The sequence below is a fragment of the Gymnoscopelus braueri genome, assembly GCF_963280865.1.
Source record: "Gymnoscopelus braueri genome assembly, chromosome: 2".
NCBI lineage: Eukaryota > Metazoa > Chordata > Actinopteri > Myctophiformes > Myctophidae > Gymnoscopelus > Gymnoscopelus braueri.
Window position 1 is genome coordinate 34,247,340 of NC_137604.1, and position 24,219 is coordinate 34,271,558.

General features: G+C 40.4%; 2 protein-coding genes and 1 long non-coding RNA gene across 4 annotated transcripts; all 3 read left to right on the forward strand.

The window, feature by feature from the left end:
- Window positions 1-265: 265 nt before the first annotated feature.
- cenpu (centromere protein U) lies at window positions 266-9,674 on the forward strand. 2 transcript variants are annotated; one of them, XM_080450859.1, is made up of 14 exons: window positions 266-391; window positions 527-581; window positions 1,043-1,112; window positions 1,598-1,679; window positions 1,713-1,769; window positions 2,370-2,430; window positions 3,802-3,903; window positions 4,163-4,280; window positions 6,216-6,342; window positions 6,476-6,554; window positions 6,721-6,768; window positions 7,532-7,593; window positions 8,435-8,591; window positions 9,354-9,674. In XM_080450859.1, the coding sequence occupies exons 1-14, from the start codon at window positions 384-386 to the stop codon at window positions 9,471-9,473; spliced, it is 1,146 nt and encodes a 381-aa protein (XP_080306985.1). In that variant the 5' UTR covers window positions 266-383; the 3' UTR covers window positions 9,474-9,674. The 2 variants fall into 2 exon arrangements, with proteins under 2 accessions (XP_080306985.1, XP_080306984.1); XM_080450858.1 differs by having other exon boundaries at window positions 304-394.
- Window positions 9,675-10,997: 1,323 nt separating this feature from the next.
- Window positions 10,998-16,339, forward strand: LOC308105279. The gene is made up of 5 exons (XR_013934894.1): window positions 10,998-11,058; window positions 12,041-12,515; window positions 13,085-13,647; window positions 14,231-14,791; window positions 15,574-16,339. It is a non-coding gene; the product is annotated as an uncharacterized lncRNA (long non-coding RNA).
- A 2,966-nt stretch (window positions 16,340-19,305) lies between these two features.
- On the forward strand, window positions 19,306-23,793 carry LOC308095243 (bestrophin-2a-like; the record flags this gene model as incomplete). Its single annotated transcript, XM_080442227.1, has 9 exons — window positions 19,306-19,457; window positions 19,592-19,686; window positions 19,804-20,037; window positions 21,194-21,348; window positions 21,746-21,823; window positions 22,047-22,199; window positions 22,291-22,371; window positions 22,519-22,673; window positions 23,016-23,793. The coding sequence occupies 9 exons, from the start codon at window positions 19,306-19,308 to the stop codon at window positions 23,791-23,793; spliced, it is 1,881 nt and encodes a 626-aa protein (XP_080298353.1).
- Between the last annotated feature and the right edge of the window lie 426 nt (window positions 23,794-24,219).

Genomic DNA, 24,219 nt, shown 5'->3' on the forward strand with positions numbered 1-24,219 from the left:
CTTTATCTTTTCAATATCTTTTTGAAAATAGCAGATCTACAAGCTATTTTCAAATAACACGTGTAGGTTTAAAGTGCTCATTTAGCAGTCGCTTCTTTTGGGCTTGTTTTCACAGACCGGGCTGCTTATTTCTCTCACAAAATCTGGCAACAGTGCACTGAAACTGTTCGACTTTGGGCGCGTTCGAAAATACAGCACTGAGCGCACTGGCCAATACAAACTAATAGGCGAGTGTGCTCCGGTGCGTAATTTCCGAACGCACCCATTGTTGCTTCCCTAACAACCCAACATTCAGCTTCACTGGCTTGTATCATTTGAGAAAAACATTATTTTCCCCCAAAACACAGTTAACTTAATACCGACTGTGAACGTCGTCATCCATCATGGTGAAGAAGTAAGTGTAACGTGTTAGTGTTAGTGTAGTTAGTGTTAGTGTTATACTGCATGAAATAACTATTGATATATTATGTGAGACAGAATTCAATAATAGTAGGGGAAATTAAGTGTCTGCTACTCATCCCTGCAGAGCCACAAAAGCCAGAGGAAACAAGAGGCATGAAGTTCCACAACACACTAATCAGGTGAAATTGTCACCATAGCTGATGCACCTTCCTTGAATGATGGTGCAAATTGTAAAACTGTGCTCATTGATTCTAGTTATTAGGAGAAAGCTGTCATTACAAAATTATGGTCCATGGCAGGTGTGTGTGTGTGTGTGTGTGTGTGTGTGTGTGTGTGTGTGTGTGTGTGTGTGTGTGTGTGTGTGTGTGTGTGTGTGTGTGTGTGTGTGTGTGTGTGTGTGTGTGTGTGTGTGTGTGTGTGTGTGTGTGTGTGTGTGTGTGTGTGTGTGTGTGTGTGTTCAAAGAAGAGAGGACACGCACACAATCTGAAATTGTCTTATAAACACAACCAATTTGTTGGAGCGCCCTGGCCTAGCCCGAGGCTCTGAGGAGGAATCGAATCCCAGTCTTCCCCGGTGGTGGGCACTGGGCCTGAACTGACTGATTTTATTGCTTTGTGTTTCATACTGTACCTTCTCCAGGAGGCTCTGGACACTATGGAATATCCCAACTTATCCTCCATAGACGGAGGTATAGCACAGGAGAGTTATGGTGAGACATGCACAGGACTATACATTGATTGTATGTCACTTTCTTAAACTTTCTTGTCCCCAGCCCACATTCACTCACACATTCCCTCTACACACAGAATCTGAAGTTGTGTCAAATGCTAACGCTCCATGTAAAGATAGTTTCTCTCTGTCAATGTGCATCTTCCTCACTTGATATATCTGATGCTGTCTTGCACAACGAAGTATAATACAGGATTAAGTGGTTAATCAGACTAATCGATTTAGTCGATTATAAAAAAATCTATTCGAAATTTGTTTTGGGTCGATTTGTTGATAATAAAAAAAACTGCTTCTCGATTAATCGATTAACCTATATGGGCAAGATTAAGTCGGTTATTGTTTCTAAATGTCGTTCACGATATATTTTCGGTTTATTGCCCAGCGCCATCACATGGTCTGAGTGTTTAGCAGGATATTAAAGCCACTGTTATCTTGACCAAAGAACTCCTACATTGGTTTGCCTAGGTTATCCTCTCCACAGCACTGCCCTCGAAGACATTAGCAGGCGAGACATTAACTCGCCTGTGGACGGAGGGATGGATGGAGCTGAGGAGGGAGGAGGGGACAAGGAGAAGAAGAGTGAGGAGGGAGGAGGGGACAAGGAGAAGAAGAGCACTGGAAAGAAAGTCGGAGATGGGTGAGGTCAAAGGTCGGGGCTGATGTGCATCAGATGGATGGATAGATAGATAAATATTGATCATGTGGGGGAAATTACGTTTTCAATCAGCAGTAAAGAAACGGGACATTTTTTATTTTTTTTATTCAGCAGGTATCAAAGTAAGATGAGTTGCTTGGAGATGAATTATGAATGACTTTAGAGCATGTTGAGTCAAAGCCAGATTGATGAATGCACTACCTTCATGAAATACACTGTCATCCTGGGAGATAGAACACTAAGCATCAGGTGTTTGTGTGCTGTTCACAAGCCCCATTCTTTTTAAAAACATTCCCTGCCAAAAAATCGGACTTCCTTCCAAACTATATTTCTCATCACTGAAGACCAAAGGGACAAAAACACGTTGTATCTCTTAGTTTGGATTTCATTTTCATTCCAGATATGCGATAGTATTTACACTGTAAAACCCTTAATGTGTCCAATCTCACACTTTGAGTTGAATTAACTGGATTTTGCTGTGTACAAATTATCCATCGAAATCCCCTAACTGCCAAAAACATATATTTTAACAATAAATAAATAAAAATCAGTGATATCTGTCTTTCTGTCTGTACTGGCCAGATGCGTGACGGAGGAAGGGAAGAATGATGGAAAGAAGAGGACGATGAAGAGAAAGCATGTGGTGGGTGGCAGAAATGCCAGATGGAATACATAACGCATCAATAAGATGACAAAATAGTTAATGTTAATATCCTTTTCTAACATCGTACGGCAAACAATTGTTACTGTGTTAGTGCATATTAGTGAAGCCTTTTTGTTTGTCAAATTTATTGTGCATACTGCCAGTAGGCCACAGAAGTACCTTCACAATTCTTTTGGGAAATATTTTACTTTTATTTTATAATGGAAGTCAAAGGGGTTCTGATTGGGCTGAATCTTTGTCCAAATTGGAGTCATATGTCATAGATGCGTATGTCTTAGACTACTTACTGACATCATAGATGACTGTTGTCTCAGGCTGGCCACATTGGAGCCATGCCATGCCATTCCCATATGGATCCCAAGATCCACATGATTTTTAACTTCCAGAAAACCAAGCGTGAAAAATAAGGATTTATTTGCAGGAGGAGAAACACATTGAGAAGAGAATAGGTTACTAGTAGGTTCTAGATGAGATGACTTATAGATAGATATTATATGCGTTCTCTAAATCCTGTTATGATTCATGTAAAACTGTTCCATTTGTTTTAAATATTTTGTGGTTTTGGAAAGATGAAGGCTTTTGCTTTCTGGATTGTTTCATGGAAATTACCCTTATGAAATTGGTACTCAGAAGGGACTGGAAGACCTTCTATTCACCTTTGAACCCATTTAGACCGAGAACCCCTATACATAACTATACCTTTCAATCCGGGAACCCCTTTTGGGGTAGTTGTTGCTATGTACAGTATATAGCAACATAATTCTTTTGCAATATTTTAATAAATATTTGAAGTTTTTCAGAAAACTAAGGTCAGGATTTAGAAGGTGTTTTTAAATCGGCCTCAGGTCTAAATGGGTTCAACTTGTATCGTCAAAACTTGACTCAATGTTACTGATCTCTGGCTTTTTAGAATACTGTAAAGTAATCACTTAAACCCTGTATATTTCAGTTTACCGGGGTCCACCAGGGGTATATTCTTGGCCACTTCCTTCTTTCCCTCTGCATCAAATGTCTTTCCCGAAAATAGCCGATTTACAAGTTCAAAGCATGATGCGTTGTGAGCTTGTGGATCTGCTATGTTTGCCGAATGTTTGCCTATTATGACAGAAAAGGGACACTACGTTTCATGTGGTTATTATAGTGCTGTGGAACAAGTTGTAATTGACACATTTGAAAACTGGAACAAAACTCAACTGTGGCATGCTATTGCCCTTAATGAACTCATATAGTTGAAGGAGAACAAAGGCAACAAAAGTGAGAACCCTGCTTCACAGTGAACACCTAAATATGAACTTTCATTTGTGTTTTTGCTCTGCTTTCCATATTTGTTGTCATGTTGTGTCCCATTAGAGGATATCGGGTGCAGAGAGCCAGGAGTCCGGGCCATCTAGTCCTCCTAAGCAGAGGCAGCGAGCAGCTGTTGTGCCCACTGATGATGAGAACGCAGGCCCGGTATGGACCAGTGTCAACAAACAGCCAATGGCAACCTCTTTTTCTTTTTTGTCATTCGTGTTATATTGTTATTAGTAAATATGTATCAAATTCAAAAAGTTGAATTAAAAAAAAAAAAAACAGAAACTTATATCTATATTGGATAGTAGAGCAATCCAACACTGCCTCCAATTCAACAAAGATGTGAAGCAATGACTGGCATTCTCTTTCTTTTTTTCTAACATTTTTCTCTCCATCTTTCTCTATTGCTTTATTTTAGAAATCCTCTTCCAAAAAGTCCAGAAACAGGAAGTCTTCATCTGATGGGTCTGGGAACAGGAAGTCAAGTAGTGATGGACGAAATCCACGGAAACAGAGGAGAACTATGAACAAGACAAGTAAATGGCAACATTTGTTCGAACTGTTTATCATACATTACATTTTTGTATAGGAAAAGGTGTCTACAGTCCAAAAGGTTAGCAATTATTTAACAACGGTACCTGGAGCTTAATTACATAAGATATGGAACTGGAAGATATGATCTGAAATCAATATAATATATTATATCCATGTAGTTTACCATAATGGCGATAAATCAAACAATATATATTATTTATTATTATTACCAAATTTTTCATCTGTGTCATGGACCTCTGTCAACATTTCTGTACATACTGTAATGTTCGCATCAACACGTCTGTCCGTCTGTCCGTCCGTCCGTCCATCTCTCACTCACTCACTCACTCGCATACGCATCTACCTATGCACATGTACTGGGAGGGTATGTGAGAACGACTCTCCCACTGCCTATCAAAGCCAATCAAAGTTGAAAAATGACTTCAAACCCAACTTTTTTTGGTCCTGTCTTTCAACAGCATGCAAGGCAGGGCTCAACTGGGCGGGCAGCTGCCCACATTGCCCAGCTCTGACGCTTCTGCTCTGGCAAACTTCATGGGAGCCAATCAAAGCTGAGAAGACCTGGTGTGAAAAACTAGGAAAATGTGAATTGGCCAATATGAGCTTGTGGGACGTCTAACAAGGGGTTTGTGGGGGTGCTGAATCTATTCCATACCATCAGCTATGCAAGGACAACTACCTACTTCATTATTGGTGTGGGGAACAAGAAACGGATAATCAGTATGCACTTGGTAAGGGGATGGCTGCACGGTAATAGATTCATTTCTGTTGTTTCTGATGTTTATTACAAACATGGACATAGACTCTTTCAAAGACCAAATATCCATTACCATTTGCCTTTCTAGGAACCCCAAGAATCTAAATATATCACTGAACAAAAAATAACAAGTGAAAATTATGGCCACCACAATTTGATGGATAGGCCCCCGGAAAAGCAGGCATGGTCAATTATCTGGCCAGGTAGTCATTGTTACTAAAAACGAATGGTTGGAATGGATTCAGCACCCTCCACAAACCCCTAGTTAGACGTCCCACAAGCTCAGATTGGCCAATCAATATTTTTCCAGTTTTTCACACCAGGTCTTCTCAACTTTGATTGGCTCCCACAAAGTTTCCTAGAGCAGAAGCGTCAGCGCTGGGCAACACAGGCAGCTGCCCACCCAGTTGAGCCCTTGCCCGCTGCTGAAAGGCGGACAGAAAAGGTTGGGTTTGAAGTCATTCTCAACTTTGATTGGCTCCCTCAAAGTTTCCCAGAGGAGTTCGGTTGGAAGTAATTGAGAGGTGTTAGAAGACACCTTTATGAACACATTGGTGAAATAAGCAATTATTTTGCAGATGACTAAAAAAGTTGTCATAATAATAATTGATACAAAATTGATTATATTGAAAAGGCATCACTCATTTGCACACTAGCAGGTACATGTGATCACAAGAATAGTTTCATTGTGATCCTTGACTCTCAAAACATAGTTCTAGACACCTTATTTGTGCAATATAAGTGCAATATTGGCTGATTTATAGTGAAAATAGATGTTTCGATAATGGCGGCACTAATTTGCATAAAAATTGTATATGGGACATTTTGACAACTTTTTAACATAGCTCATCATCATTTTGTACAAATGTTTTCCAATCTAGAAACACTGATTGGAAGTATATTTCCGGGGGCTGCATGATACCCCCTTCTTCACACTCTACTATTTATGTTGGTGAAAGATTTCAGTTTTCTGTAAAGTTCTGGTATACCGCCCAGCGGTACATGATGTCTAGTCAAGGATGTGCAAGTAAAGTTACGCTTGCTTTATACTCGCCTAAAAGAACATGAGACGGGTTGTTAATTTGTGGATCTGTTCTTATTGGATAGTGACACTGTCATACTACTTCGGAGTATAAATTAGGGTTTACCTCTCCTCCAGCCAGTGTATCTACAGACTCAGAATCTCACAATGTGGATCAGCAGACAGAGAGAGGGCGAAGCCCTGGCAAAGCAACTGAATTGGAGGTGGTGCTGGATGCCTTCCTTGCTTTCTGTCACCAGTACCGGTAATTAACTCCACCCTAAGCTACTGGATCTCTGTGACCTAACAATCATTACCACCATCAGTAGTCAATAAGTGTGTGTGTGTGTGTGTGTGTGTGTTTCATAATTACATGCTGTGTGTGTGCGCGCATGTAGAGAGTCGGTGGAGTCTAAAGCAGTCAGGAAGGCCATTGATTCTTTCTCCTCCAGTGTCAAGGAGGAACTCACCAAGAAGGTAAGGAACTGCACGAGGACTGTTCATTGAACTGTGTTGGTTGATGAACATGTATGAAGCGTTTGGATGATATTACTTGAATGCTTTGTTGGGTTAGTTTGATTTTATTGTCTCTCTCTGTTCCATCATTTTTAATTCCATGGTCCTAATGGCCTCATCTCTGCAGATCACTATTGCCAAGGAGCTCAGGGTCCTAATGAGGGAAAACGCCAAGGTAACTACTGTTGTTGGAACTGCTCCCCTGACTATTACAGTGTTGGTGGAAACTTGATTTGTCTGTGTCTTTTGGGATACTAATATTTACACTCATTTTACATTTTACATACATTTTATACAATGCCTTTCATGCGTGAAAGTATTTCATTTGTGGTGAACAACAGATCATAAATTGTATAAAACAATGAAATGGGCATTCATGATTAACTGAAAGTTAAGTTTTACTAAGCTTTTTTATACTTTGTTGTACAATGGTGTCATGTGAAATAGATCTACAAGCTCTCAATGCATATTTTTCGATATTTTTTTTGTGGAAAGATTCAGAAAATGTACACCTATAATGACATGTAGGAGTCTGTATAATCCCCCCAAAAAGGGACTACAGGTTGAAAGTGTTTAAAATATACACAGTGTCTGCCTCTTTTGGCAGGCTGTACCATAGCTGAGGAGCATCATACATTCAGGAAACACGTTTTTCCTTTACAAATGTCCTCAGGCATGTTGAGAAGGCCCACTGTTGAGGGCCTCAACTCACTGAGTGGGACATGACATAATACCAATTCTCAGATATAGGAGGGTACACCATGCATGCAGAGCTTTCGGTACAAGTGAGCGGGATATTAAATCAATTCTAAATGAAAGGACTGGAAACTCAACAAGGAGTAGTACAGCAACCAGTGACACTACTGACCCTGGCATGGGGTAGTTGTAATTGTAATCACCCTCCTCTCTCTCCCTCCATCTATCTTTCTATTTGTCAGGTGGATCTTTTGATCCGTAAGAAGAGACAGCGACTGTTGGATTGCAAGGATGAGCTGATGACGTAAGAAGCTGTTCGATCGACAAGCACACTAGTTGCCATTTCCACCCAGTCGCCTCTACAGCCAGATAACCAGAAGATTTCACTAACTGGATTAATGATACTTTTTTATTCAGTTGGCATTTACCTGGCATTTACCTGGCATTTAAAATGTAAGAATTCAACAAAATATAGGATTATATCAAAATGTGCCGCAAACGTGGGAGGCACAAGGCTTTTTAGATAGAGGATGGATGGTCATCTGCAAATGCTATGTGCATCTACTGTATGTTGCAATACCCTCCCTTGACAGCCCATTCACGAAATGGAAAAGTCCGATCAGATTTTATTAAATGATTGAATGTTTCAATTCATCAATATTGCACCTGTACGGAAAGCTTGGGTTATCCTCTCTGTCTCTGTCAAGTTTTTGTTTCATAAAAATCCACCGTAGACAATCCATGTTATGAGCCACTTTCTGTCAATAAGTTCATGCAGTGATTATTTTTGTGTTTGAGTTTGGAAGCGCTTGTTATAAATCACTCAACGTCCTGTGTACTCTACCTATTTCGATATGGCACATAATGCGGGAGGCTGCAAGACGTTGAGTTATTGAAAACAAGTGCTTCCAAACTCGGTACACATAGAAAAATCTTTCTATGTGTTTTATGAAACAAAGTCCTGACAGAGACAAAGATGATGACCCAACCGAGTTTTTCGTGGTTTAATTCAATCAGATAGGACTTTTATGTTTCATGATTGGGCTGTCAATGGTGGGTATTGCAACTTAGATGCAGATACCATTTATAGCATCTAAGTTGCTTGCGGCTAGAGGATGGACACATTTGTGTGTTTGGTCATATAGGGCAGAGCATGAGATGGAGTCGATGCGAAAGGAGGAAGCCAAGCTGGAGCTACGGTTGGCCGATATCAGAAGAGGCCACACCTTACTCAGTGGCATGTCGAAGCTCACCAAACAATACCTGGATCACCGAAGCACGCACCCTCAAGAGAAAGAGGAGGTACATGCATATACACCAAGATCTGGAAGCAGAATTATTGCCACATTGACCTCACTTCAGTCATGGGCACTTGACAGCTTTACGAAAATCCCCTTTGTGTGCAAGATAGTGACTAGTAGTCAGCACTTTGCCAGAGCACCACCCACTGGTCTTACTGGTTGTGACCTGTAATGCTGGACAAAGCCATTGTAAATGCCATAAAAAACTGGTTTAACCTAGTCCTTGACCAAGTACTCCAAATGCTCTATATACAGTAGTTTACCCGACAGTAAAAAGAAAAAAAGTATTCTGTAAATGTAAAAAACCAATTCTGTCTGAAAATAATTTATATTGAAAGAAATAAAAGTGAAGCTGACAACACGTTGCATCGCTAGGCGGGTTTGTAGGTCTGCTAGTGATTTGCAACCAAAACTTGATACAAGCAGTCTACAGCATCTTTCCAGAAGGTTAATTGCATTCACCTTGTAATATTGTTATTGAAGCATAATGAGGAACTGAGTAGATATAGAACAAGTGAATGCAATCAACTATAGTGCAGAGTCAGACGGGTATCCTTTTCATTGCAACAATGACACATCACACACTCACTGCATCTGGCTCATTTATTAAGCATAGAATCTCCAAAATAGTCAAAACAGTCATTTTACCAAATGTAATCTCCTAGTTAATTGTTCCATTTTGTCCTCAAGCAAATTTTGAGAAGTATTACAACACCACTCATAGGCATCATTTGGTTTCTCTCTTTTCCTTCCTCTTGTCTAGTATGGAGCATCCAGTTTACCAGCTCTGCTGCTGGAGACCAAATACATTCTAGGAGCTGAGAACCAGCTGAGAGAAATCAGCAACCAGCTAGAAGAAAGACTGAAGGAGACTGTAGAATAGATGCATGCATGCGCACACACACACACACACACACACACACACACACACACGCACATACTATACATCTCTTTTACCAGGGAGCCCTGTTCAGGGTAAGAAATTACAAACATTTACATAAAAAACTGAAACATTAAAATAATTTAACAGTGTAACAAATGTCATAAGGCAAAAATAAAGCATACAATAGAAAGTATACATATATTGTACAGTGGATTCTTCTGTTAAATTGTTTAATAAATTGTAGAAAATGGGTAAAGTTTTCATTGTGTGAATATTGTTTCCTTCACATAGGGCCATAAAACTTTATGCCAGATATTTTTCAGAACGTACTACTAGAGGGGAACCTAGAAATCAAAGCATGCATCTTACACATGTTTATATTGTGAGCACGTTGAGGCTAGCCTGGTAAACCCTCCCTCCGGAAATCTCATTTCTATTTGATTCCAGGAATCAAATAGAAATGAGATTTCCGGAGGGAGGGTTTACCAGGCTACGTTGAGGCTTCCTTGGCTCACAAATATCTTCCTTTCTGAAAGTGTTTTTGGAGACACTGATTTGTCATGGGACTGGTTGCTGGTGTGGTGACATATAGGCTTCTGAACCAAATGTTAATGTCAGGTATGCTGTGAATATGTTTTCTCTGTTCTGACTGGAACCATGAACCGTCGTATGACGCATAAAGTCCCTCATTGACAGTGACAGCTGCTCGATTTAGTTGGAATACAACTGCTATTCTCAATTTGGCCGCCAGGTGGCATAGTGGTGTCTCTTATTATTCAAGCAAAATTAATTGTCGGAATCATTGACCCTCTGTTGTATTTTGTTGTATTTTTGTGTGGACGCTCTGGGTATAAATGAATGTACTTACTATTCTGGCCTAGTTGTGCCATTGCTATGTGCTCCACTAATAGTCAGTACAGGAACTGGTTAAGGAGCCAGAAGAAACGGGACAAATGCATCAATTCAAAGACACGAGTTTATTCATTTAATCCAGTGGTTCTCAACCTGTGGGTCGGGACCCCGAGAGGGGTCCCCACATGACAGTGAAATGACGACCTAAAAAAAATGACAAAATAAAAAAAGACCATTACTGCATCAAAAACAATCAACAAACTACTATAAAAACTGATCAAACATTGGTCAAATTGTCAAATAATATAAGAAAGAGGCAATAGCCGATTTACAAGCTCACAACGCCTCGCAACAATATTTATCCTACAATTCCAAGTGCTTATTGTCAGGGTGGGGGGGTCCCCAGTTAAAATATGATTATTTTGGGGGGTCCCCAGTTAAAATATGATTACTTTGGGGTGGTCACGGCCTGAAAAGGTTGACAACCCCTGATTTAAAAAACAGAAATGACGAATTATTAAATGTAAATATAATATATGTAATAAATAATCATGTAACGTTTGTGATATTATTCCATATAAACATTCACTACCATGCAGTTGGCCCCACAATGCACCGCGACAGTCCGTATAAATAATCACGAGTCCTCCATCTTTTCTCTCTCTCACTTCCTGAAGACAAGAGAAATGGTCGCACATGCTGCTTCACGTGGACGATGGCTCTTGAACAGCATGTAAGAACTATTCTTTAGTCTTATTTTATCCATGTTTATTACTGTTCAGTAAATGAAACGAACAAGCATTTTGTAGAACGCCCGTTTAAGTCCACTGCTGCTTTCATTCTACAAGGTACAGTGTTTCTGAAGCCTAGGATGGCGCTTGCCGTCCGACATTGTTTGCTTGTAGATTTTGATCACTTTGCAGTGGTGGAAAAAGTACTCAAATTCTTTACTTAAGTAAATGTATCAGTAATGCAATGTTGAAATACTCTTACAAGTAAAAGTCCTGAATTCAAAATTGACTTGAGTGAAAGTGTATGTATAAAATGTAGGCTATAATTACATTTTTGGAAATGGCAGGTCTACAATCTCACTTCGTGAGCTTTTAGATCGGCTACTTTCAAAAAGCTGAAGTGGCCAGTGGGTATGCATGTTTTGTAAAATCTACAAAGTAACTAAAGTTTTCAAATCGTAGTGGAGTGAAAGTATAATCTCTGAGGTAATGAAGTAAAACTAAATACTGAAAATAAGAAATACTCCAGTAAAGTAAAAAATACTTCAAAATTTTACTCGAGTACATGTACTTAGTTACTTTCCACCACTGGCTTGTAGATCGTCTGATCACTTTGTTCTTTCGTCCAGCTCTAAGTCAGCTGTCCAGAAGACATGTGTCTGGTTCGGTGTTACAGGGCTGGTAGATAAACGTCCTGTATGTGTGGCTCGGCGCAGCAGGTTCTGTTTTAGAGGCTGCTGCTGCTGTGCTTGTGCAGGACTCGGCTCCAACGAGAGTGGCCTGTCCTGGTTGTCAGGATGGGCCTAGTGCGGGGCCGCACACTGGAATTAAAACCAGCCATGGATCATTCATTAGGATTATTATGACGAGAGATATGAAGCGTGCTCTTACTTTGTATTGATCATCTGCTCTTAATAACATACCATAGATGCAGTGTTCTAGTACTGGATGTGTGTATTTATGACAACTTCTTTTGCTTTACAGGTCATGATGACTTGCTGCCCTGGAGTGGAGGAAATGGATGTGGACTTGAATTACCCCTTTCTGTGCGAATCAGCTTTACTTGCAGTAGGAAGTGGTTAACTGTTAATACTAGACTTAAAAGTTTTGGGCTTAAGATGCTGTAGATTGCTTGTATCAAGTTTCGGTTGCAAATTAATAGCAGACCTGCAAGCTTGCATAGCGTCAGCTTCACTTTTGTTCCCTTAAATATAAATTATTTTCAGGTAAAATTAGTTTTTTACATTTACAGAATACTTTTTTTAAACTGTCGGGTAAACGACTGTATAGAACATTTGGAGTACTTGGTCAAGGTATAGTTTAAACCACTTTTTACTGATCTTTACACTGGCTTTGTGCAGTATGCAGGACCTAGGAAGAATTGTATAGATTTTTTATTTTTTTCCTACTGCAAGTAAAGCAGGCCAACTATGACCATCAACAAGCTGTTTGCCATCAGGTATGTATGGTTTAGCCTCAGAATTATATTTATTTTGGCTACATTAATAAATGTAGTGTTAACAGGCTAGCACTTGATGGAATAAGTTGATGAAACCCAAACCCTATACTGCCATGGTAAAGGCCTCCTCTCTACTGTGGAATCGTGGTATTGGAAAAGCAAGCTCAGGACTTGGCACAGATTCAGTAGTACTCATCTACCAGGACCTGACTTAAGTCTTGAGACAGTGGACCTTCTTCACTAATATGTGCATAGAAATGTTCTTCACACAATAAAAGAGCATCTAGTATTGCCATTAATTACATAATTGCACCTGGTCTAAGTGCAGCCGCACACTGGAATTAAAACCAGCCATGGATCATTATGATGACGAGAGCTATGAAGTGGGTTGTTTGTCGACAGGCTTAAAAGCAAAATCGTGAGTGAGAAACTGAAGATTTTATTTGACTAATTTAGAGGTCAACTGACACATAAGTTAGACTAGAGCCTTCGAGGGCATGCTCTCATACTGTTTGGATGCTGTGTTTTAGTACTGGATGTGTATGTGACAACTTTTTTTTGCTTTACAGGTCACGATGACTCGCTGCCCTGGAGTGGAGGAACTAGAAGTGGACTTTTATTACCCCTTCTGTGCTGATCAGCTTTACTTGCAATAGGAAGTGGTTAACTGTTAATACTCGTTTAAAAACGTGGCTTAAAGCGTTGGGCTTTAGATGCTGTGGATGCTGCAGCCTGCTTGTATCAAGTTCTGGTTGCATTAAAACACACAGCCCACACTGGACAGTAGTATAGATGGAACAGTGGTTCCTAAACTCTTCAGCTCAAAACCCAAAAGACACAGTTTGTGTCTCACCGGGACAAAACCTAAAGAAAATGGCCAACCTACAAGCTCTCGTTGTAGATCGGCTATTTTCACCGTCTTTTTTCCTCTTTTTTTTTCTTCAGACAAATCCTTTTTTAGATGTACAATTATGGAATACAAAACTCCTGGTCCAGGACTAGGTTTAACCGTTTATTTTCTCTACAATGGCATTATGCAGGACCTAGGAAGAAACTTATTGTATTTAGACAGTTTTTCCTACTGCAAGTAAAGCGGGTTAGCCAGTACCATCAACAAGCTGTTGGCTATCAGGTATGTTTGGTTTAGCCTCAGAATTATATTTTGGCTGTTTTATAAATGAAGGCTAAACTTGAACAGGCTAGCGGCTGGTGGAATAAATTGATGAAACCCAAACCCATTCCACCATGGTAGAGTCCTCCTCTCTTCTGTGGTATATATCGGTTTTGGAAAAGCAACTCTGGACTTTGGCACAGATTCGGTAGTACTAATCTACCAGAGATCTGACTTAAGTCTTGAGACAATGGCCCTCATTCACTAATGTATGCATAGAAATGTTCTGCACACAATAAGTGAGCATGTAGTATTGCCATTAATTACAAAATTGCACCTGGGCCAAGTGCAGGCTGCACAATGGAACTAAAACCAGCCATGGATCATTATGAGAGATATGAAGCGGGTAGTTTGTCGACGGACGTAAACATTCTATTATGAGGATGTGAAGATTGAGTTGACCACTGACAGCAGATGCTTTTTATTTTAGGCTACACATAAGTTTGACTAGAGTCTTTGAGGGCATGCGCTCATACTGTTTGGATGCTGTGTTTTAATACTGAATGTGTACCGGTATGTGACAACTTTTTTTTTTGCTTTACAGGCAACGACTTGCTGCCCTGGAGTGGAGGAACTAGATGTGGACTTTTATTACCCCGTTCTGTGCTGATCAGCTTTACTTGCAATAGGAAGTGGTTAATTGTTAATACTCGTTTATAAACGGAGCTTAAAGCATTGAGCTTTAGATGCTGTGGATGCTGCAGCCTGCTTGTATCAAGTTCTGGTTGCATTAAAACGCAGCCCAAGCTGGACAGTAGTATAGATGGAACAGTGGTTCCCAAACTCTTCAGCTCAAAACCCAAAAGACACATTTTGTGTCTCACCGGGACAAAACCTGAAGAAAACAGCCGACCTACAAGCTCTCATTGTAATCGGCTATTTTCACCTTTTCTTTTTTCCAGTTTTTTTCAGACAAATCCTTTTATATATATTTATGGAATACAAAAAACCCCGGTCCAGGACTAGGTTTAACCGTTTTTGCTGGTCTCTACAATGGCATTATTCACGACCTAGGAAGAAACTTATTGTATTTAGACCTTTTTTTTTTCTCCTACTGCAAGTAAAACGGGTTAGCCAGTACCATCAACAAGCTGTTGGCTATCAGGTATGTTTGGTTTAGCCTCAGAATTATATTTATTTTTGGCTGTTTTATAAATGAAGGCTAAACTTGGAACAGGCTAGCATTTGGTGGGATAACTTGATGAAACCCAAACCCATTCCACCATGGTAGAGTCTTCCTCTCTTCTGTGGTTATATATCGGTTTTGGAAAAGCAAGCTCTGGACTTTGGCACAGATTCGGTAGTACTAATCTACCAGAGATCTGACTTAAGTCTTGAGACAATGGACCTCATTCACTAATCTATGCATAGAAATGTTATGCACACAATTCTTGGCAGGGTTTAACACATGAACCCTAGTGGCACACATGGCTATACGATGGGTAAAACCAAAGACTTATAAAGGTAGACACCTCCTCCAGCTCTGTGGTGTCTGTATCTCGGGTGCCGTTTTGTCAGTAGGCTTCCTGTTGCCAATTACAGCGCGTCTTTTCCGGGGCAGAATCTATTTTGTCCAAAAATATAACGGGCTGTTTTTATACAACAAGATTCTGACAAGTCCTGGAAAAGACACGCTGTGATTGGCCAGTAGTCGGGAAGCTTGCCTTCTTCAAAATGGTGGCCGCGGTACAGGTCGCTCTAATGAACTGTAGAGGCCAATGAGGTATCTAGGTTTCTATAGGTAAAACTATTGAATAATAAGCTCAACACATTGCAATATGTTGTGAGCTTGTAGATCAGCTATTTCTGTGAGGTCATTTGGTGTGTAGTGGAAGATGAGGTGTAAAACATTTTGCATACACTGACTGTTACTACTTTCTCTTGTAGGTTATGAGGCTGTCCAAGTGGATGATTCCAGTCCCCCTTCAGGTTTGTTTACTGCAAGTTGGCCATTGAGCCCTATATACTTAATTGTATGACGAATGGCAGCTCTAAAAGCTGGCAGGTTGTGAGCTTGTAGGTGTGCCATTTTGAAACAAACTAAACTAGCCCGGAATATGATGCCATGGTTCAAGTGATTAAGAACATGAACTACTGAATATGGCTGCTTTTGTGAGGACTTGAAACTAAAAGTTAAGTCTAAATTAATGACTATTTGTTACCAAATGTGTTATGTGAAAATGTATAGCTTGGTCTGGAAATTAAATGGTTAGGTGTGAGTGGTGGTGGTGGTGCAAAATCCATGATTTCAGTTGCATTTATTGTCAATAAAAATGTATTTACACAGTGCTTGTTTGATTCCATTTGATGAAGCACACTAAATGGAAAAAACATTTAACTTCCCACTGATGCCATCTTGTGGCTGGTACATGCTTAGTTCTAGTACAAACTGTCGGATGTTGAAAATGCCACTAAACACTTAAATCACTTCGATGCCTTCTTGTGAGTCAAATGAGTGTGTGGATGTGGTTAACTTTTTATCCCATATCAAATTATCTAAAATAAGCCACATACTCTGAAGGACCTGGGTTTTGCAATGTTTCTACAAAACTTGGTTTGAGTGGCCCATGGATGTTTTGCCCTTGAAATATTAGTCTGACGTGGAGAGGAAGTCATTTTAGATGTTTCATAACAATGACAGGGCCATCTTCCAGGTTCTAATATGACTGCAACATTTAATGTAGACTTGAAGATTCAACTTATATTTTTTTTACTATTCATTAAGAGAGTCAAATGTGAGGTGTTAAATTCACACTGGATTTTTATAGTAAGTTCTTGGCTTCATCATTGTAGCAGTAATAAGAGGTATAAGGGAGCAGGGGTGTCATGCAAGCAAATTAACTGAAGTCATCAGGTTATGTGCCTGTGTATGGCCACTTGGTGTTGCAACTGGATGATGATCAATGTTTGAAACTTGGTTTATGCTTTCAGTGATGGTCGACCTGGCCCCTTGCTGGCTCCGTTTTTATTTATTGGATGCAAAACGTCAAATTTAATCACTAAAATGAATGGAATAACCAAAATGAAATTCCAAGGGACAGTATTGCTGTGTGTTTATACACAAACCTAGAAAACGTTAATTCCCAAACATTAAGGAGGTGCATAAACTTGTCTTGCTCTTGAAAGTTTTCTTTGATCTATTGCTTGGTTTTATTTTTGAAATATTAAATGAGGGTTTAGAAAGTTTCCGAAAAGAATGATAAGAATATCCTAATACACAAATCGGAGTAAATTTTGCCATGATGTGGTTGTCTTATGTTGGGGAAAAGGTGTTAAACTTGCAGTAAGTGATTTTCTTTTGTTAAAATAAAGTGTTCAATGGCTGTTTAAAGGGTCTCCCTGTCCCTTGGAGTAACGCGTACCAAAGTTGGTGAAGAATTCCGAGTAGCTAAACCTAAGCCCATTTCTCATAACTATATATTTTTTTATATAGTTTTTATTGCTAATAAAATATTTGGGAAGTTTATACATGAGAAACCAAGCAACCAGCAAGCATTTGTCAATGGAAATAAACTTGGGATCTTTTCAATCTTATAATTGCAGAATAAATTGAATGCCACCTAATTTGGATAGTATGAAGTTCAGAAAGATTTGGGATCAGTAAAAAATAAGCACACATGGCTGTGCTGAGAAACAACTAAGGCGTGCACACACCCTTTACCTGAATCAAGCCCCTGCGAAATAGAAAACCCACAGATTCGCTTTGACGGATCTTCCTGATTGCCTGACTTTGCAGTTAACCTTTGACCTTACAATTCAGGACCAGCAAACACGCAGCCTCCTGTGGGGTACACAGTACACTAGGGCCTCGGCTCTAATTAGACAACAGTCAACTGGCGACAAGAACAAACATAATTAGGCTTTTTACTGTAGCCAATGTTTGCTTTGCCATGGCCATGATGGCAAACTTGATGGTTTCGTAATACTTGAGTAAAAGTATCAATACCACAAAGTAGAAATACCCAGTTACAAGTAAAAGCCTGGTATTCAGAATCTACTTTAGTAAAAGTACAAAAGTAATGGCATCAAAATATACTTAAGTATCAAAAGTTAAAGTACTCGTTATGCAGAATGTCCCATTTAATGTTTTCAAAATACAAATCTTTTGAAAACAGCAGATCTACAAGCTCACAACGTGATGAGTTTGAATAGCTGAAATATATATTGTGCTTGGTGGTTACTGTATGTTTAGTAATAAAATCTAAATCTAAAAGGTAACTAAAGTTTTCAAATAATTGTAGTGGAGTAAAAGTAGGCTACAATATTTTCCTCAGAGATTTAGTGGGGTAGAACTAGAAGTAAAAGTATTGCAAATTGTAAATACTGAAGAAAGTAAAAAATACCTCAAAATTGTAAACTTAGTACAGTACTTGAGTGAGCACATGTACTTAGTTACTTTACACCACTGACTGCATGTTACTTTGGACCTCTTATATATTAGCTCCAGTGGACCGGCGTCGAGGCGGCTTGTCGCTTGTGGTCCATCAGTGGTCCATTGAAGCGCACTGTGCTGGTCCTGTTCTCTCAGTCGGGGGGCCGCGATAACGAGCTCCTCCTTCTCGTTTGGGGGATTTACCCCGGGGCGCTCTGACCACTGAACGCACCGATGAAGCTTCACTGATTATTGTAGCCTACCGAGTCTCATTTTACAGTACTGTGACGCCAACAGTTTCCAGTTATTTAAAACATTGTGCCAAACAAACACTGTGGCATACATGAATTCAATTCACTTATCCAATGGTACCAATTATGCGATGAGACTTTCTAACAAAGATCACTAGTATAAATCACTCAAAGGATCCAGGCTATACCAAGAGAAGAAGAAGAAGAAAACAATAAGGTAAGTAACACGTCTTCTTTTCGATTTCGATAAATTACTAGCGTGAGAGGCTGAGGGCTGCTGGCCCTAGATATCTGCACTGGATCTCTGAATGAGTGACTATCACTAAATTGAAATGTACAGTGACATCACTGACATGAATGAATATAGGTTACATCTATCACTAGTATCTGTCTAGTGAATAGTCTATCAACAATGAATACTACAGGCTAGTATATGGGTGATATCTGTAGTCTATCTTAGACTATGCATACTGTATATATACACTGTACATTAGGCCTATATCAATACTGAGTATAGGGATGAATATAGCCTATAGTCTATCAACAATGAATATATGACTTAATATAAGTATAGATGATCAGCAATGAAAATATAAGAATATGCAACGGCCAATATGAGACTGTATACCATATGATCTGTCAACAGGCCTTCAACAGTTTATTGCTGAATATATAAGTAGGCTCTCAACATTTATCCTCAACAGGCATCTGTCAAAGTTCTGATGTACATCCTAGTCCATGTGCAAGTGTGCAGAGTTCATACAGGAGTCAATAGTCAGTAACAGACAGTGCAGATCTTACAGTTTTCATATTGGGGGGCCAGCATGGTTGTGGAGATAAAGATGAATGCGGTGCTGAGGAGGAATCAAATCCCAGTCTCTCAAGTTAATGCTAATCCCACTTGGACATATTGTGCTCAAAAGTCTGTGTAATGTGCAAATGTATTCTTCCTTTTACATAGCATTACTTAAGAAGACCCAACCTCCCTGTCACCAAATGACTGTCACCTACACGGCCAGAGTCGCAAATGCCCGTTTTTGTGGATTTTCGAAACTGCTTCTGACCTGGAAGGGGAGCATCTACAAGGTCCTATATAAGGAGATCCTGGCTTTCTTTGCTATGTATACGGCAATCAGTGTTACTTACAGGTAAGTCTGTATTTTAGCAACAAACAATGACTTGTTTAGCACTCTTTACACTGCATAGTTTTAAATGTATGTTAAAAAGAAATAAAGTCTCATTGACACATGATCTGTCATTAACTGTTCTGTTATACTTTTAGATTTCTGCTCTATGATGACCAGAAGCGGTATTTTGAAAAACTGGCCATCTATTGCAACAACTATGCCAGTCTCATCCCTATGTCGTTTGTACTGGGTAAATTGAATGGTTTCACTGTGAAACTTGGAATGCATCATTGGGATATATATAGCATGGTGTGATCCCTGGCCACGGGGATTTGGTGGATCTAATGATTTGCTGGTTGCTTCACAGGTTTCTACGTGACTCTGGTGGTGAACCGTTGGTGGAGTCAGTACACCTGTATCCCTCTCCCTGACAGGCTAATGTGTGCCTTGTCAGGGGGCCTACAGGGATCCGATGAGCGAGGGCGCCTGCTGAGACGCACTATGATGCGCTACGCCAGTCTGTCGGCCCTCCTCATTCTTCGCTCTGTGAGCACTGCTGTCTTCAAGCGTTTCCCCACGATAGATCATGTGGTGGAAGCTGGTGAGTTAGGCTAGAGAAGGAAAGGACATTTACAAGAGAACATGGTACCACAATGGCCATTTACTGTAGCTGTTGGATAACAAGAATGTAATTTGTGATAAGCTGGTAAGCAACATGCAGAAAAATGCTAGTCATGAGTCCATGAAATATGAAGATGACAAATGCTTTTTCCATCCTGGCAAACTATCTCCTCTCACCAACATGTTTACACAAGTTACAAAGAGAAGGAAGTGATGATAACACTTTTATTTTGGCCTGGCTGCATCAATGAGGTGTGGTCAGGACATGAACCAGGGTTCAGCAAGGTTCTGCGCAGGGCAGCAGATGCTCTGGCTGCTTATCGTTGCTGTCCGGCAGAAACCAGCCAACTAAATTTTTCCGCTTTTGCATTTTTTCCATAAATCAGGGCTATTAAACACCCTTTACGTCTGTGTGTTGATTAAAAGTATTAAAAAGCGCTTCTGACAAAACCAGCTAACTCCATTGGATCCTCAAACTTTCTGCTAAACCAGCTAAGTCCACCAAAGGGGATGGAGTTAGCTGGTTTTGCTGACTCCAGGCTCCACCCCCTTTTGACCTTCAACCTCATTGTGAGCTTGGAGGTCCATTCAGCTGTTCTTATCAATGATGAACAAAACCTCTTAACTCCACCTTTTGTTTTGTTTTTTCATTTCCTGAAAAATGAACATTTTGGAGTTAGCTGGTTTCTGCCGGACATCAGAGTTATGTATAATCTTAGTATTAATTTAGAGTTGTCAATTGTCTGAAACACACCAATTCAGTAAATATTATATTCATTTAAATAGTTGGATTTCTTACTAAAATCAAGTGCAGCATTACAACACCAGAAATTACTCAACTACATGCCTATATGGTTAATGTCATAATCTAGCATCAAGTTTAGAATCACAGCATATATTATGTTAGAACAGAATGTGTGTATAGAACAATATTTTTGACTGTATGGGGTACTATGATTGATAGTAATAGTTTAATAGGTCTTTGAAATGCATCTGACATCATACATGTACAGTAATCATGCCTGTTAGCAGCCAGGTGCAACCCCTTATTAGCCATTTTACTGTTTATAAGGGGTTGGTTGAGAAAGACATTCAGTATTCTACAATGGCATTGATCAGTGTCCACTGTTGAAAAGGGTTCATGACGAGAGAGGAGCGCAAGAAGTTTGAAGGTCTCCAGTGTCCCTACAACAAGTACTGGATCCCCTGTGTGTGGTTCACCAACCTGGCAGCTGCAGCCCGCTGTGAGGGCAGGATCAAAGATGACAGCACACTCAAACTACTGCTAGAGGTCCTGCACTGTACACATACGCACGCACCCACGCATAGCTGAGTGAGTAGAGAGGCCATCTGGTAATTAGAAGGTTACTGATTTGCCCCCCAGCCCGCCCAGTCGAAGTGTTGAAGTATACTCTACCTGAGCAACACACTTACCCGTAGACTGGGATCCAGTCGCTTTGCAGGTTGCTGTGTGTGTGCAAATTACTGTACGGAAAGCGGGCTCGAGACACACTAATGTTATTATTATTTTATTATTGTTGTTATTATTATTATTATTATTATTATTATTATTATTATTATTCACACAAACACAGAAGCTCTTGGTTATGGCTTATTCTCAAAAATGTTCTCAGATAGTTGCTGACAGTCTCTTTGATGTCTGTCTTTATCAATCTGCCTGTCAACAGGAGCTGAATGCCTTCAGAGGGAACTGCAGTATGTTATTCCATTATGACATGATCAGTGTGCCCCTGGTCTACACACAGGCAAATCTACCATTTCTCATTCCATCTTCTGTTATTCACCTCTAATCCATGGAATCTTATAATTGGACATGTTATCTATTTCGGCTAAAGTATCATTCTGAAGGACTTACTAAAGTCTCTTTGCACGTTCCCTCAACCTATGAACATAATTTTTTATATTCACTTTGTCCCAATTCATCCCTCGTTCTGAATCTCTACCTCTCCACCTCCGTCCCTCCCCTAGGTGGTGACATTGGCAGTGTACAGTTTCTTCCTGGTGTGTCTGATTGGTCGCCAGTTCCTGGACCCTAGCCAAGGCTATCCAGGCCATGACCTTGACCTCTATGTGCCCATCTTCACCTTGCTGCAGTTCTTCTTCTATGCTGGGTGGCTCAAGGTCAGACAGATTACTTTCGTATTGTTTGTGCTTTTTTTGGGCACTATGTGAAGAGAGACATTATAATGGTTGTTGTTATCTTGTCCTGAAGGTTGCGGAGCAGTTGATCAACCCGTTCGGAGAAGATGACGATGACTTTGAGACAAACTGGCTGATAGACAGGAACTTCCAGGTTCCCACTCTTAATGCTAAAACCATCACTCACTTTCAATCAATCCTTTTAGTCACCATTTCTTTGAATCTGTCACTGAATGAATTTGAACATGTGGAAATTCCTACTTTTGAAATATATATATTTGAAATGTGTTTCACTCCTCAGGTGTCCATGATGGCAGTGGATGAGATGTATGGGGATCTGCCTATTATGGAGAGAGATCGTTACTGGAACGACTCCAACCCCAGACCACCGTACACTGCTGCTACTTTGTTTCGCCTCCGCAAACCCTCCTTCCAGGGATCCACCTTCGACATGGCGTAAGTCTGGACTTTGCCCCCATAAACTACTGTAGCAAAAAGATGGTAAATTGTTTCACTGCTGCTTGCCACTGTTAATAAAACACAAACTTGTAAACCTGTATTGAGCCTTTAAAAGTTACAGTGGTCTGTTTATCATCCACGTTTTCTTTCTTGAAATAGAAAGAAAAGGTGGTGCACCTTTTTAAGTTAACATAATGTTCTGTATTAATTTTGTAGTGGTTTCGGGTACTAATAGTACGGGTAATATCATCAAAAGTTACACTTTAGTCACCTACTGAGTTAATAATTTCCCCACTTACTAATTTATCACTGCACCTGGTGCAAACCATTTTGTACCAGGATTCCCAAAGAAGAGATGCAGTTCCAGCCTCTGGCGGATATTGCTGAGAACCTGGAAGAGTCAGCCAGCCGTCACCCCAACATGGCTCTCTTCAACCGCCTTCTCATCGCAGCCCCCTCCCCCACCGGCCTCATGGGAGGGGCTCTCCGACGCACGTCCGCCCAGCTCCAGAAGCTACGCCACTCTCCCATTGACCCGCCCACCAGTGACGATGACGATGACGAAGAAGGTGGAAAAATAGGTAAAGGGGTGTCCCTGCCCTCAGGTCTGGGCCAGGACACTGAGAGCTCAGTGTGCAGCGTAAGCACCAGAACGCCTCTGCTGGAGATTCAGTTTGGTGCCGCGCAGGAGAGGAAAGCTGGGGAACCGGCCTTGAACCACGGGAAGCAAATGAAAGGAGATGGGGAAGTGGAGGGTTTTATAGAAGGAGAAACCAGGGAGGAAGTATGGAAAGCAGAGCGGAGAGGTGGAGACATCCAAACATCGGTGTCACTGCTTCCTCCACCCCTTCAGCCCTCCAGGAACCACTCCACTACCAGGCCAGCATCAGTTATTCCCTCCACTACCCTTAACCCCTCCACCCTTCTGCCGCGTCCCACTGCCTGCTCCGCTCAAGAGCTCTTCAGCTCCCAGCCAAGTATCAACAACAGTAGGGTGGCACCATCCCTCGTCAACCCCCCCATTGATGGAGGGATGTCATTCCTCACCGTGCCGTCCTATGATGTCCCTCAGCGTTTACGCAGCATTAGCATGGGGTCAGAGTTATCTGGCTCATAAAAAAGGAGCAACGTGTTAACATGAACTTTGACAACTTTTAACTGTTTGAACTCTTTTATACTTCTTGAATCAATGCACACCATAGTTAGAACATAATTATGTGACACTCTTAATTTCCACAGTGAAATTAGCAAACAATGTACAGGCTTCTATAAAACCTTTGCTACACTGTATCTGTGTGCTATTACCATACTGTAGATGTAGTGAAGTTTACTATTGTCCAAGGAAGAATGAGGCTAATCTGTCATCCAAACATTGTTGACTTTTGACTTTTGAAAGACTATATATGTTGGCTCTTAACCTTGATGTAAGGCTGTGAAATGAGTTGAAAATAGGATCAGAGAGTAGTTATACAGTGCTGTGTTTTGTCCACATCGCACCTTGATCACCAAAATACACTGTAAATTGGCTGATCTAAAATCTACT